The sequence below is a fragment of the Mesocricetus auratus genome, unplaced genomic scaffold (assembly GCF_017639785.1).
Source record: "Mesocricetus auratus isolate SY011 unplaced genomic scaffold, BCM_Maur_2.0 Super-Scaffold_100021, whole genome shotgun sequence".
NCBI lineage: Eukaryota > Metazoa > Chordata > Mammalia > Rodentia > Cricetidae > Mesocricetus > Mesocricetus auratus.
Genome location: NW_024429202.1, coordinates 1,326,504 through 1,339,983, shown reverse-complemented (window position 1 = coordinate 1,339,983; position 13,480 = coordinate 1,326,504). Strand labels below are relative to the sequence as shown.

At 40.5% G+C, this 13,480-nt stretch overlaps 1 protein-coding gene across 1 annotated transcript in view; it reads left to right on the top strand.

Annotated features, from left to right (window-relative positions):
- The window catches only part of Kcnh8 (potassium voltage-gated channel subfamily H member 8), a 375,994-nt gene that overhangs the window by 147,944 nt on the left and 214,570 nt on the right, over positions 1 to 13,480 (top strand). The window contains exon 3 of the mRNA XM_040729522.1: positions 6,093 to 6,224. Coding sequence (XP_040585456.1) covers positions 6,093 to 6,224 — 132 coding nt within the window. The remainder of the gene's footprint in view (positions 1 to 6,092; positions 6,225 to 13,480) is intronic.

Genomic DNA, 13,480 nt, shown 5'->3' with positions numbered 1-13,480 from the left:
TCATTTCTAATTAAATTAAAACATAGGCCTCATGCATGCTAATAAGTGCCCAACATCTAACTCACCACCAGACATATTGGCTTTTCAATGAAAAAAAAAAACTTCAACACCGTTATTTTATGACAGCTCCTCTCAGTTTTCAATACACATTGAACTGAAGGTTATCTGTAACTACTGCTCAGTTCATAGTTGTCTCCAGCTGATTTGATTCATGTCTAGCCCACTTTACCTTCACTGTTTCACAAGTGCCAAGGCCCCCAGTTAGTTTCAGTCGTATCCTGAGGCATTTGGAGGGTTAGGTATCCAGTCCTGGCATATTCAATAGCCAATGAACACTGACACGCACAAACCATCAGAGATAGGCAGTCCCACAGAAAGGTGAAGCTTTTCCCTGCTGTTTCTCTAAAGAGTCATTACTTTCACCCTACTACAGTTGTACCAGGGGTGGCATGAGAGGCTCACCTCCTAAGCAACCATGGCTTCTCCAATGACCTTTTCATCCTTTTCAGTGTCATGCCTTCATTAGCTCTACCTGTCATCCTCATTCAGCTCATAATACAGAAATGCTAAACTACACAAAAGGGGATATCCTAAGATATTTATTGAAAGAGAAATCACTTACTTGAACACCAAGAAATCCGAGAATAAAAGGTCACCGCTGCTCTCCAGGTCGAAACCGAAACCCATAGAGAGAGAGAGAGAGTCCCCTCCCCCTAGCTCTATTTACCACAGTATGTTCATTCTATGTACCCATGTAAACACCCACATGGGAGTGATCAGTACTTACAGATACCGACAATCACTCCCTACAATTCCACTTTTAGTCTAAAAAGATTTAAACTTGATACAAGCTCAAACATTGCAACATATATACATAGAAGGTGATCACGTCAATCTCTTTCTAAGGAAAAAAAGGGAATATGGTGTAGAAATGACTACTTTGTCTTGGAATGGATTTTCATTTATTGATATAAATTTAAGGTCAATTTTGTGATATGTATATTTCTCCTCTTGATTAAGTATTGTGCTTATACTGATCTTTTAAAACATAGTACATAGTTCAATACAGATTATAGATAGATACTTACAATAGTTAGAATTTATAGTTAGGTTAGTTAGGTTTTCTAGATATACAGAGATATATTTGAAATGATAGTCTTCAAACCTTTCAAAGACCTTCAGAAAATGTCATTTAAAATGGCTTAGGGTTTTTTGTGACAATGAGAAATATCTGCTCCTGGCACACCAATTTCATCTGAGAGGAAGATGGGCATTGAAGAAACTCATTATGGAGTTTGCTTTCAACATGGCAAGATTAGCCCTTTGGGCAAGAAACTGCTATTTCCTGGACTGCTTGACTGTTGCTGTATAAACTGGACATGCAGGACCCACAGGAAAAGTGACTGCTGAACTCAAAAAGTCCTACAGGGTTCCTGCTTCATGGAAGAGTCTGCCTGACTTTCCACAGGACACAGAAAAATGATTGACAGATTGCCAATACAGATGGACAGTTTGAAATTTCCTGCTTTGCTAAGAAGTCTTCCAGACACACTGTGACCTGTGGGCTAAAGATGGATTCCCCAATGTTACAGAGGAACTTCAAGTGACTGTCCAGGTAGCAAGATGTCTCTGTCAATTTTAGTGTTTATATATTATCCTTCTGTGGTCTTTGATGGAGTTGAAGACAGATAGTTGTAATTATAGTTTTCCTTAGTTATGATAAAAGATAAGCTACATATAAGACTTTAGACTCACAGAGAGAGGATGGATAATAAAATATTTTCTTTAAATCTTACTAAATGTTATGTACAAAATACTATATAGTTCTTACTTGATCACTGTTCTGTTATGTTTAATTTGACTATGTTAAAGTTAATACCTTTCTTTTTATTTAGACAGAACAGAGGAGATGATGAGAGAAGTTCTGTGTATATGTCAATAAAGCACTACTGGCCAATAGGGAAGCAAGATAGGTGGGACTAGAGTCTAGGAGGATTCTGGGAAGTATAGTGAACTGGGCCGTCCCCATGTGATTTCCAGGAAGAGGGCACGCAAGTCTGCATTCTCAGAAAGATAAGTCCTTATAAACATATATATTAGTAATTATGGGTCAATAATTAAGTCAGACCTAGCCAATAAGAAACAATAGCAAATGGCCAATAGCTTCATAATTAATATACTGCCCTGTATGTTATTTGCTGGTTCAGACAGCTCGGCAGGGCCCAGGCAGGGAAGGCATTGTGTTACAAGCTCACTCTTGCTTCCCCTTGCAATCACTGGAAAACAGACGTTTTGACAATCATGAATGCTACACTGAGGCTATACCCAGGCAAGAATCCTTGTGGGTTTGAGGAGGGCCTTATGTTCTCAGAGCTTACTGTCTGCGAGGAAGATTCTAGAGTTAGGGAGAATACTTCAAAGGGAAGAGTGAGAACTACTAAAGCCAGAGCAAGGAAACAGGAACAGTAGATTTCTGGGCAGAGTCCAAAAGACTACCATCACTGCCTCCTGCTTTCTGTGAAGGTCATGGGGCTTATAGCCCGCAGATGCCTCCTTGGGTAACAGTTTCTTTACTCACTTCCACACAGGGAATACTTCTAAGACTGGCCAATATCTCACTCTAGCGTTCAGTCAGTATGAAATGTGTTTTCAGAGAACAGAAAATACTACTCTTAATGGAGACCGTGTTACCCAGGTCATTTGACACCGATGCTGTTAACACTCGGGATATTCTCTGTATAGTTACTATAAAAAGCCACACAGCAGTTATTAAAATCTCTCAAGATCATATTTAAAATAGAAAGAGAGGATTAAGCATTGCCCATATTCTACTGTAAAGCATTGTGAACAACTGAAATATTCTCTGTCATGATAGTGTAGATCAAAGTGACCAAGACCACTCATGACTCAGTAGACCTTATGTGTATTCAATGATTAAACCACAGCCATATGCTTAGTACCTTATCCTTAGTTTTTGCTTTTGCCAAATATTATCTTCTGGAGTATGTATTTACCTGAACGAGACAGAATGTTTGACCTATTAAACTCAAAAGAGAAAAAAGGTAATTTATTTTAGCTCCATTTGGAGATATCTTCTAGCTTCTGGGCTTGTTGGAGGGCAATGTGTCATGATGGTGAGAGTACATGACAAAGGCTAGTGATCTCACCTGGGCCAGAAGCAAAGAGACCATGCTAGTGAAAGGATGTGAGAAATACTAGTGATCTCACCTGGGCCAGAAGCAAAGAGACCATGCATAGCCCTCAAGGACCACCCTCAGTGACCCACCTCCTCTAACTACATCCACCTCCTAAAGTCTCCAGAACCTCACCAAATGAGACCATCATCACGACACCAAATATTAAACACAAGAGCTTCTGATGTACATTCCATATTCAAGCCATGATGGAATTTACAGAAAGCACACAATAGGTTCTCTTGGAACAAGTCAAATTTCCCTACACCCTTGTTTCCAAAAGTAACTATTTAGTCAATTCTAAAGTATATTTTACCATAAAAGGTATAAACTCTACTTTTCTCCATCAATTGGATTTATCCTTGGAAATTAAGGGTATCATTAGCAGAGCCTTGTTTATTTTGGTGCTTCTGTCCTACATGCTAATTACCGTTGCTATAAACAGCCAGAGTTAAAACTGACACAAGATTTCTACTCAGTAACTGTCTTCTCAAGAATCACTTACATCTCTAAATTCAAGACTGAGTGATGGAAAAACTCCTCGCATTGGCTCATGAGAGATTTGTGCATCTGGATCTGGGTCACTCTTGCTGGAAAGGAGCTACCCATTGTCCATTTTGGCTGTGAGTGAAGGCAGAAAGTCTACATCGTGGAGTAGACTTGACTTACTGGAGCTTAGGAGGTTGAATACACTGTCATATGGTATTTCAGAGAGTGTGCAAAGCCACCTAACTGTCCAGATATCTCTCCAACCCCAGACACGATTACTGTCTCTAGGATCTGACACTGTGACAAGATAATTTTCTGTGTTTCTACTCTATGATGAGGAAGACTCCCAGCTTGAAACAGTGGTATTCTAGTTTGCTTAGCAGAAAAGGTAGTATAGAAAAAACTTAATACCTATGTTAAAAGTCTGTACAATATTTAAGAACATAAGCATCATGTAAAGTCTACTGAGCCCAATGGCATTTAATGTGTCTTTACGACTGGGTTCTTCTACTCCCATGGTGGGATTGAACTTGATTTTGTCTGTATTAGTCACTTTTCCATTGCTATGGTAGAATAGCCTGGAAAAAGCAACTTTGGGGCAGGATCTTGGCTTACAGAAGAGTGGGCCTTGGTCTGGCAGCCAGGAGACAAAGCAATCACATTTTATCTGCACACAACAGGCAGAAGGGAGAGGGGCAAAGGAGGTTGGAGACAGTAAATGGAGTCAAACTCCAGCATCCACTCTAGGTGTTTCTTCCCCCTTCAAGCTTCCACTCCCCACAAGCAGGACACCAGGCTTTCCAACACACGAGCCTGTGGGGACAGTTCTCGTAAAACCACAGTATTGCTTTTTAAGTTATATTGTTCGATATAGTATATGTGGAAAGTAAACAGCATAAAGATCATGAAATAAAACTTAATGAGAGTGTGAGAGCCCCCTGTGCTGTATGCTTTTTAGTCACTCCTTAAGGGTATCTACTTACTTAAATTTTAACCCCATTGTCTTAGTCACTGTTAGATTGCTGTGAAGAGACACCATGACCAAGACAACTATTAGAAGAAAAAGCATTTAATCGGGGCCTTGATTACAATTTCAGATGTTATCCATTATCATCATGGAGGAGAGCATGGCAGCTGGCAGGCAGGTTCTGAAGCAGTAGCTGGGAGCTACATGCTGGTCCACAGGCAGAGAGTGCCACACGGTCCTAGTGTAGGCTTTTGAAACCCCAAAGCTCACCCATGGATAACATACTTCCTCTAACAAAGCCACACACCTTATTAATTTTTCTTTCAAACAGTGTCACTTTGGTGATTAATCATTCAAATATGAACATTCAGGTATGGATATGTAGGGACCATTCTTATTCAAACCACCATACCTTAAAATGATTTCTTAATTTAGATAATAAAAGGTCTAGATAATAAAAGGCTGGAGTCAGATATAGAGGGAAGTGCTGAGAGATCAGAGAGAAGGAACAAACCACAGCAGGCCTTACCCTCTAAGCATCTCCACAAAGAGAGCGAGTGTCCCTGCTTATGTCCTGTTTCTGTCCAGCTATGTCACTTCCTGCCTGTCTATACAGACCTCCAGACTTATGGTTAGCTAGTGGCAGTTTATGCCCAGCTACATCACTTCCTGTCTGCCCTTTCAGACCTCCAGACCTCTATGGTTAGCTAGTGGCGAGCTCCATTCTCTGACTCCCAGACAGGCTTTATTTGTGCAAGAAATATATCACCACACCATACCTATCAATTAGTTTTTCTATTTAATTTTACTTATTATAAATGAATACATATTCACTCTACTTATTTGTATTGGCTACTTTGACTCAGTATCATTTCAGAAAAATACATGCATTATAAATAAGCCACACACAGTGATTATATAATGTTGTATTATATATAATATAAATCTTGCTAACACTCAAGAGTTATTAAAGTATTGGTATCATTAACTTAACCCCTCCCCAGCCCCCAGTTGTGGGTGACAGTGTAAGTGGCTTGGCATCATCTACCAAAGTTGGTGTTTTCCAACATGTTTCTTTTAATGTTAACCATCCTAGTGAACGATCATTGATTTTAAGTTAACTAAACCTCTAATAAACTATGCCAAACAAAAGTCTGAATTCAAGAGCCACCACACACTAGGGAACAACAGGGCAGCCTCTCGCCATGAAGGACTCTTTGATATCAAGCTTGAAAAGGAGTGCGGTTAGAGTGACAGACAAATGCATTTGATTTGGGAACTAAGAGCTATGAGCAGAGGCTTGATATCCATATCCTAGAAGCTGATATTCTGATGATGGGAGATTGTAGATGGATGGAAACAGGAAGGGCTATGTTTTGGTTACCAGTTGGGCTTTTATAGCTGAAACAGGAGGCTGACTCATACTGTTTTCACCTTTGCAGGGTCTCCGTTTTGGTGTCTATTGGATATTGTTCCTATAAAGAATGAGAAAGGAGATGTTGTCCTTTTTCTGGCCTCATTCAAAGATATAACAGACACTAAAGTGAAGATTACTTCAGAAGATAAAAAAGAAGGTACGTTTGGTTGTCATAAAACATGGACATCTAACAACACAGTTTGGAATTGTTCACTCAGACATTTGGGAAAGGACAAAATGCCCCTTTTGATAGCAGCAATTGATAACTAGTTACAGCTCTTAGTCGATATTTGGTGTACATTCAAAAGTCACAGAGATGGGCATTTCCCTCTTATCTTTGTAATGACCACTCACTTGATAGGAACAAGAGGCTCAAATACCTCTGTGACTCACATGGGGACCAGATAGTAACATCACGTGTTTGCCACCTCTTCATTTCATCAGGAAGTAAAGATGCATTGACTGGATAAGTGGTGGTAAAGTGGTGATGTTATTTGAAGCCGGTAGGCAGAAGGGCAGTGTGGGGGTTGTGAGCAGATGTTAAAGCTGTGTACCCTTTACCACACAGCACACTGTTAGGTTTTTTGAAGTCGCAAACAAGCTTTGCAAACATTTTTGAAAGCCTCCAAGAGCTTACATAAATATTCTGTTCTTTAGTTGCTTACTAAGAAATTGCTAGTACTTAAAGTTGTCTAACGAAAGTCATCAATGTAAAAATGCTAATAATGTTATAAACAGAAATGGGGTCAAGTAACCAGAGGAAAAAAGACCGTTCTGCATGGGTTTCTGGGTAGTAAGTTGTTTTTTAAACTTCTTTATTAAATTGTCAGGGATTTCACATCATGTACCCCAATTCTCGTCACCTCTAGGTCCCTCCATATTACTGTCCCATCCCTGTTGTATCCCTCCCATGAAAGAAAACAAAACAAAACAAGCTAACAGGCGGCAAGCAAGAACAAAAACGAAAGAAAAAAAAGCATTGAACCAAAACAGAACAACAAAAAACACCCCTGAGACAGCAAAATCTCTGCTTCTTCTCTCCTGTCTCTCCATCTCCTCTGCATCTGTCCTGGTGACATTGGAGGCTTCCATGTGTCATATAGTATACCCCTTTATCCCACCAGCTTGACTGGTAACTGTTCATTGCAATGAGTCATTGGTCTGGTTCAATGTTTCTGGTTTTTGGTACACCATCCTCACCGAATTTTCACCGGAGCTCTTCCGGGGTATGCTGTATCTTGGAAATCTTGTGGCTATCATTCTGCAGGTCCAGTCCCTTCACAGACTCCAGCAGGACCTGAATGGGGTAGATACTAAGGGGTGGGTCAACGAAAAGTCCTGCTGTGGGCCCAGTGTTATCCAGGCAGCTCAAATTAAGCCCCCGGGGCCACCCACCTCAGGGGCATTGGCAGAGTCAGCTTCCCCTACATGCATGTCCTCAGCATAGGTTCATTCTCGCCTGTGCTGAGGGGTGGAGGTCCTCTCTCCAAGCACAGGGCTAGTTCTCTTGTTGTAGTGAGTAGCCAGAGGCAAAGGCATCTTTCCCAGGGCAGTGAAGGGCTGGGCTGGCTCAATATAGCCCTCAGACTTCACTTTGCGTGATCCCTTAGGCCTTCATAGGTACCACTGGCCACAGAAATCAATATAGACCTCAGCTGCAGCTGGACCATGACACATGCATGGCCCTCAGCAGCAGCTTAGACCTGGATGACATCCTGACTCATGGTGGAGGGAATGGTCACTCACGTGGGAATGGTTCCAGCAGCCTTGTGGTTGCTGCCTTCCTGAAATCTGCTGTAGTAAATTGTTTATCAGAACCACTGGCTTGGTATTTCAACCCTAACTTTTAGGAGGTGACTCCCTTTTAAAAATGTGTATGAGTGTTTGTTTCATGCCTTTTGATTCTTTGCAAATGGCAGCACTCCAGTGTATTGAAAGATACAGATAGTACAAAAACAAACAAACAAACAACTAAACAGTGAGGTGTGGCTCCACTCAGGCTTATCTGCTACACTGCAGTCCATCTAAGTGATGTAAAGTAAGTATTGATTAATTAAGTGAATTCCCTACAGAAGTTCATTTGATGGACTTCATTAAAGACTACAAAGTGTGTGACTTCTATTTAAGCAAGTGTTTGTATAATTAATTGCTGCATTGCTGGGGTTTTATTTGGAATGAAGGAAATCAAGCTGTGTAGACAGGGTTACCGACTGTGGACTGTGGACTGCAGTGGAGACTTGCCGTCAGTTACAGCACTGAGGACTGTTTATACTGGTGTCCAGTATGAGTTTACATCTCTCCATGGGGGAGGGATCAGCAGAAAGCTTTCAATCAAACAAAGTGGGAGCTCTCATTCCTTGTCTACAACTGTGCACCAAAAGAATTTAACAGGAAATGCTGCTACTCTTTTACCTGTCTGTAAAGTGTATTTAATATAAAATTTGAATCTGTGTATTAATGAATTTGACAACCTAGATTCTTGGTGCTCTGAGTCTTTCCTCCCAGTCAGATGTCCTGAAAAGAAAATAAAACATCATTCTGTAAGGAGATATAAGGTTAGAAAGTGTGGACAGAGACTTTCTGATCACAGGGTTCTCAAAGAGGTGGGGCAGGATTAACAAAATCTTTTTTAGGGCTGAAAAATAAGCACTTCTATTCATCAACCACTGAAACTTTAGTTTTTAAAATGTATTAAATAAATGTGATTTGTCTATAATTAAATAAGTATAATAAAATAGATTTAATTGAAAAAGTCTTATTTAGCATTTAACATAATTGTGAAAAATTAATAGTGAATTGAATAATTCCACAAATGTCAGCTAAGTAACACCCATCAGTCACAAAGATGTCATCTTCCACATCTTAGCTCAAATACTCCAGCTTCCAGGTAGAGACATAGCTCAGATCTGTGTGGATCCAAGAGGGGAAGAGGTGTTGTAGGGAAGTTAAGACAGATGAAGACAGAGATGTGCTCATGGGGGTGTATATAGCAGAGACTGCTTCTCTGCTTCTGTGAAGCAGCTTCCAGAGATGAATGCAAGAAGCACTAGACACTTCTTGCATTTGTTTTTACTAACTTTTGCTATTTCCCTGATGGTTGAGGCCATCACGTTAAACCAAGGAGACACAACCATAGTGTTTCCTCACATGCTGTTAGCTCGTGTGAAACGGGTTTTAAGTTCAGTTACTTAAGCATCAGCTAATAAAGCCCCACCCAACCCACCCCTGCAGCCAAACTGCTTCCTGGTTACCATGTCCCTTTAACAGTCTTGAGGCTTCTGGTCAAGCTGTGCTTGTCTGATTACTCTCCGGTAATTATACTCCTTACTGTCTGCTCATTCAGATCCTCAAATTTTCCCACTCGTGGCATCTCTATCATCACCATTCCCCATAGAAATCCTAGTTCTTTTCCTTAGTTTGGTTTTATCAACTTTCCACGGGCTGTTTCACTCTCTTCTCACTTTTTGTACTGATGTATACAACCTGCTTATCTCTGCTTACCTCTCTAAGGGAGGGGGGACCCAGGAAGATGGAGCCCATAAATGAGGTGGGATAAGGTCTTACACAATAGCCAACGTTATTAAAAGCATCAGATAATTTATACTCTGAGTATGGTGATATGTTATTTGTGATTTTTTAAAGCTTACCTGAGGATTCAGAAAGCAAAGTCAGCAGCCAGAAGATAGACGGTGGTGGTGTACACTTTTAATTCTAGAACTCAGGATTAAGAGATAAACGGATCTCTGAGAGTCCAAGGCCCCCCAGATCCAGATACAGTTGATCCAGTCTGAAAGAGAAACATCTCCCACAGTGATGACCTCAGCACCTAGGATCACATACCTTTAATCCCAACACTAGAGGGGTATAAAAGGCAGGAGCAGGGTCTTCAGTAGTTAGTATCAGGAATTCATTCTCCAGCCACACTGAGGATAGGAAGACATTGAAGTCTCAGGAGAGGCAGAAGTCTGGGGTTTGGTGGAACCAGGTTGCCTTTCATGTGAGGTAGGGTGGGAGTTAGTGCCCTGCCGCTTTGTTTTCTGAGTTTCATCTTGAAGTTTGAACCCCCATATCAGTCTCTGGGTCATTTATTTCTCATGCATCACTCTGAGAGTTAGTAGGAGTCACATTAGTAAAGTGTACAATCACAAGGACGAGCGGCACGTGGCGGGCGGGCTGCACGTGGCGGGCGAGCTGTAATGAATAATCTGAAGTAAACTCACTCCTATCAGCTACACCTGGGGGAGGCATGCAAGTATAATCTAAGTATAATCCAGAAACAATTCTGTGTTTCTGAAGAAACTGAGGTCACACCACTCTTGTCTTGGTTTCTTGGGTGTTCTCCGAAGCATGCAGAGCTCTTGTCACGCGACTCCGTTCTTGGACCCTGTTACTGCAGGCTGATGCAGCTTCATGTCTCTGAATGTCCCGTGGATCTGAAACATTACACTGAGTCAATTGATGATTGGCCGAGTTTCCTAGGTGTTTACTTATGTATGAGTGTTTTCTAAAATTCATTTCCTCCCAGCTCATTTATATGTGTTTGAACTTTACAACATTTTTTTCACAGCAGTTCACTCTTGACACTAATTTGGTTTTTCATTCAAACCAGTTGAGCTTAATAATACATGCTGTGTTTTTCTAGGCACAAGGCCCAGTGCCATTATTTTCACTTATTTCTTATGGAGTGCTCCAGATTTGCTGTGCTATGATGTTGTGTGGCCACAGGATCATAAGTTATCACCAAATCAGGATAACTAAAGTTACAGTTTCTAAAATGGGGGTAGAGGGGGCTTAATATTATTTTGAGAATCTCTAAGGGGGATGGATGAATATATATGCATATATATGTAATGTCATCTCGCCTTGCCAGTGAATTTGTGTTAGTGGCTACTCCCCTTTGTTTGGACATGATTGGAAGGTAGTGGAGGGAGTAGGGTGGGATCTCTCTCTCTCTCTCTCTCTCTCTCTCTCTCTCTCTCTCTCTCTCTCTCTCTCTCTCGGGTCACGAATTGGATTGGATGGGAAGGGCAGAGACTCCATCTTCTGGAGCAGGAAGACCGCAGAAATTCTTTCTTGTTATCTGTGCAAGTTGTTCCCCAACAAAACACTCATTTATCATTCATTTTGGATTATATATATATATATATATATATATATATATATATATATATATATTTCCCCCAGTGGTGATACTAACTAGGATTCCCATTTAGTATCATTCATAGTCCAACTTTGCCAAGCCCTTGCAATAAGTTGTCATGGTCAAGTATAGTGACTAAAGTCTGATGTTGCAACTATATCTGAACCAGTTGCTAAGTGGCATTGGAAAGAAGAAATACATTCATCTTGCTGAATGTTCCCTGTGTGTTGCATGCAGGCATGAGGTCCTGAAAACCCCTTGACCTCCAGGTCAAACAGTAAGGGCTCACTCTTCTGTGTTTCAGAGTGCCAGTGCTGAGCAGCCAGCACAGCGGTTCTGGAGAACTGTGGTGTTCTCTTTTGCTGGTTCAGCCCTGCTACTTGTGAGCTCATTGTTTTAAAATGCCTGTTGCAACTGCAGAAAGCATGGAGAATGAGGGAGAAGGCATTCCTCCACGGACGCTTTGCCTTGCTTCGTGGGAAAGAGTGATCTCACCTCACCTTCTCCTCCAGGCATTCATCACAATGCCATTGACCATGCTCTGTCATGTGGTCAGGGGTATTTGTAGCTGCAAGTGATGCTAGGAAATCAAACTTCTTGGTTTATGCTCTAATCTTTATAAATACTTTAATAAATAACTATAAGAAAAAGAATGTAGAAATGAGTTTGAGTCAACTAAGTCTATGAAACAGTCTATGTTTATGATTTTATGTATACCAGTCTGAGTAAGCATTGTACAGTATGGGAAGGCAAGTTCTAGAGAGAGCTTGTGAGCTGGCATGGGCCCAGTGTGTGAAAGGTGGAAGAAGCTTAGATGCCCATGGCCATCATCATAACTTCCTGCCATTGTCCTAGGGCTTCTTATGAAACCAAGGAGAGAAAACTGAAGTGACCTGAACTTGAGGTTGGACTCCTGAGTATCACCACAACAGACATTTCCTGGTATTTTTCCTCCTTCTTTCTTTCCTTCCTTCCTTCCTTCCTTCCTTCCTTTCTTTCTTTCTTTCTTTTGATCTAATTCCCAGTTTTTATTTAAAGTCCTTACTATTCAAATGCAGTCTGGAGAACTTATTGACATATTAGCTTTTCTGTGAGTTGGATAGAAATGCAGACTTTCAGGTCCCATGTCAGACTTTGCATTTCAGTAAGATCCTAGGGAATAGATGCACTCCAAGACTGAGAAGCCCTGTGCTCTACATCAACCCAAGACAGACACCTGACCACTAAGACAGAAGTATCTCTGCTCTACCCACTCCACTATAGTACCCCATTCTTTTCTCACCCAGCCTTTATGCTTATCTGAAACACCTTTCAAAACTTACCTTCCATTGTCAATTGCTTCCTCTATTAAAATTTAAGTTATTAGGATCTTATCTTCATGTTTACAGAGTGTCTGAATGATAGATAAATAAATGACAGTGTAAACAAAGTCCAACTGGGAAACTGGGATCTTCAGTACAAGAGTATAAAATTCTTGCTGCTTTAGAATGCTAGTTCACGTGTCAGTGTTTAAGCCAATAACTGCGTGCTTACTTTCCACTTCATTTGACCCATAGTTATCCAGGTCTGTTCTCTCTCAAAACATGTTCCTACAGCTGGTATCAAATGAAACTTTTCAATTCTTGCTGATTTTTCTATTTATCACTCAGTTTCTGAGAATCTCAATTTGGCAACATTTTGAAAGATAATTTAAATAACTTGTTAAAAAATTATAAAAGTATTATTCAGAAGGACAAGCATTGAGTCATTGACCAGCTATTAATCAAATCTAATATGATCTTATGTCCTTTGAAAATTTTCATAATGATGCCCTTTTTACTTGTTGAAGGATTGTTGTTTAGTTGCTGTTGTCATTTTTGACATACTGGAAGAAAACATTTGTAAAGAGCTATGGGTGGATTAAAGAGCTGTGTAAGAATGAACACTCTATTACAGGAGACAGTGCCCTCCTCCAAGAAATCTGTATTGATTCTTTATCCAATGCATGCTGAAATTGGAGCTACTGCATTGATACCTAAGGGATTCCAATTTATTGTTTTTTTATTGAAGTATATATTTCTTTAAAGGCCATACTTTGAATTTTGGTGATGAGGAAAATTAACTGTCTCAAGGTCTCTCTCTATGACTATGGATCAGGCTGTAGATCTCAGCTACAGCTCCAATAGCTAGATGTGTTCTGCCATGATCCCCACCAATGATGACAATGGACTAAACCTCTGAACTGTAAGACAGCTCCAGTTAATTTTTTTCTTTTATAAGAGTTGCCATGGTCA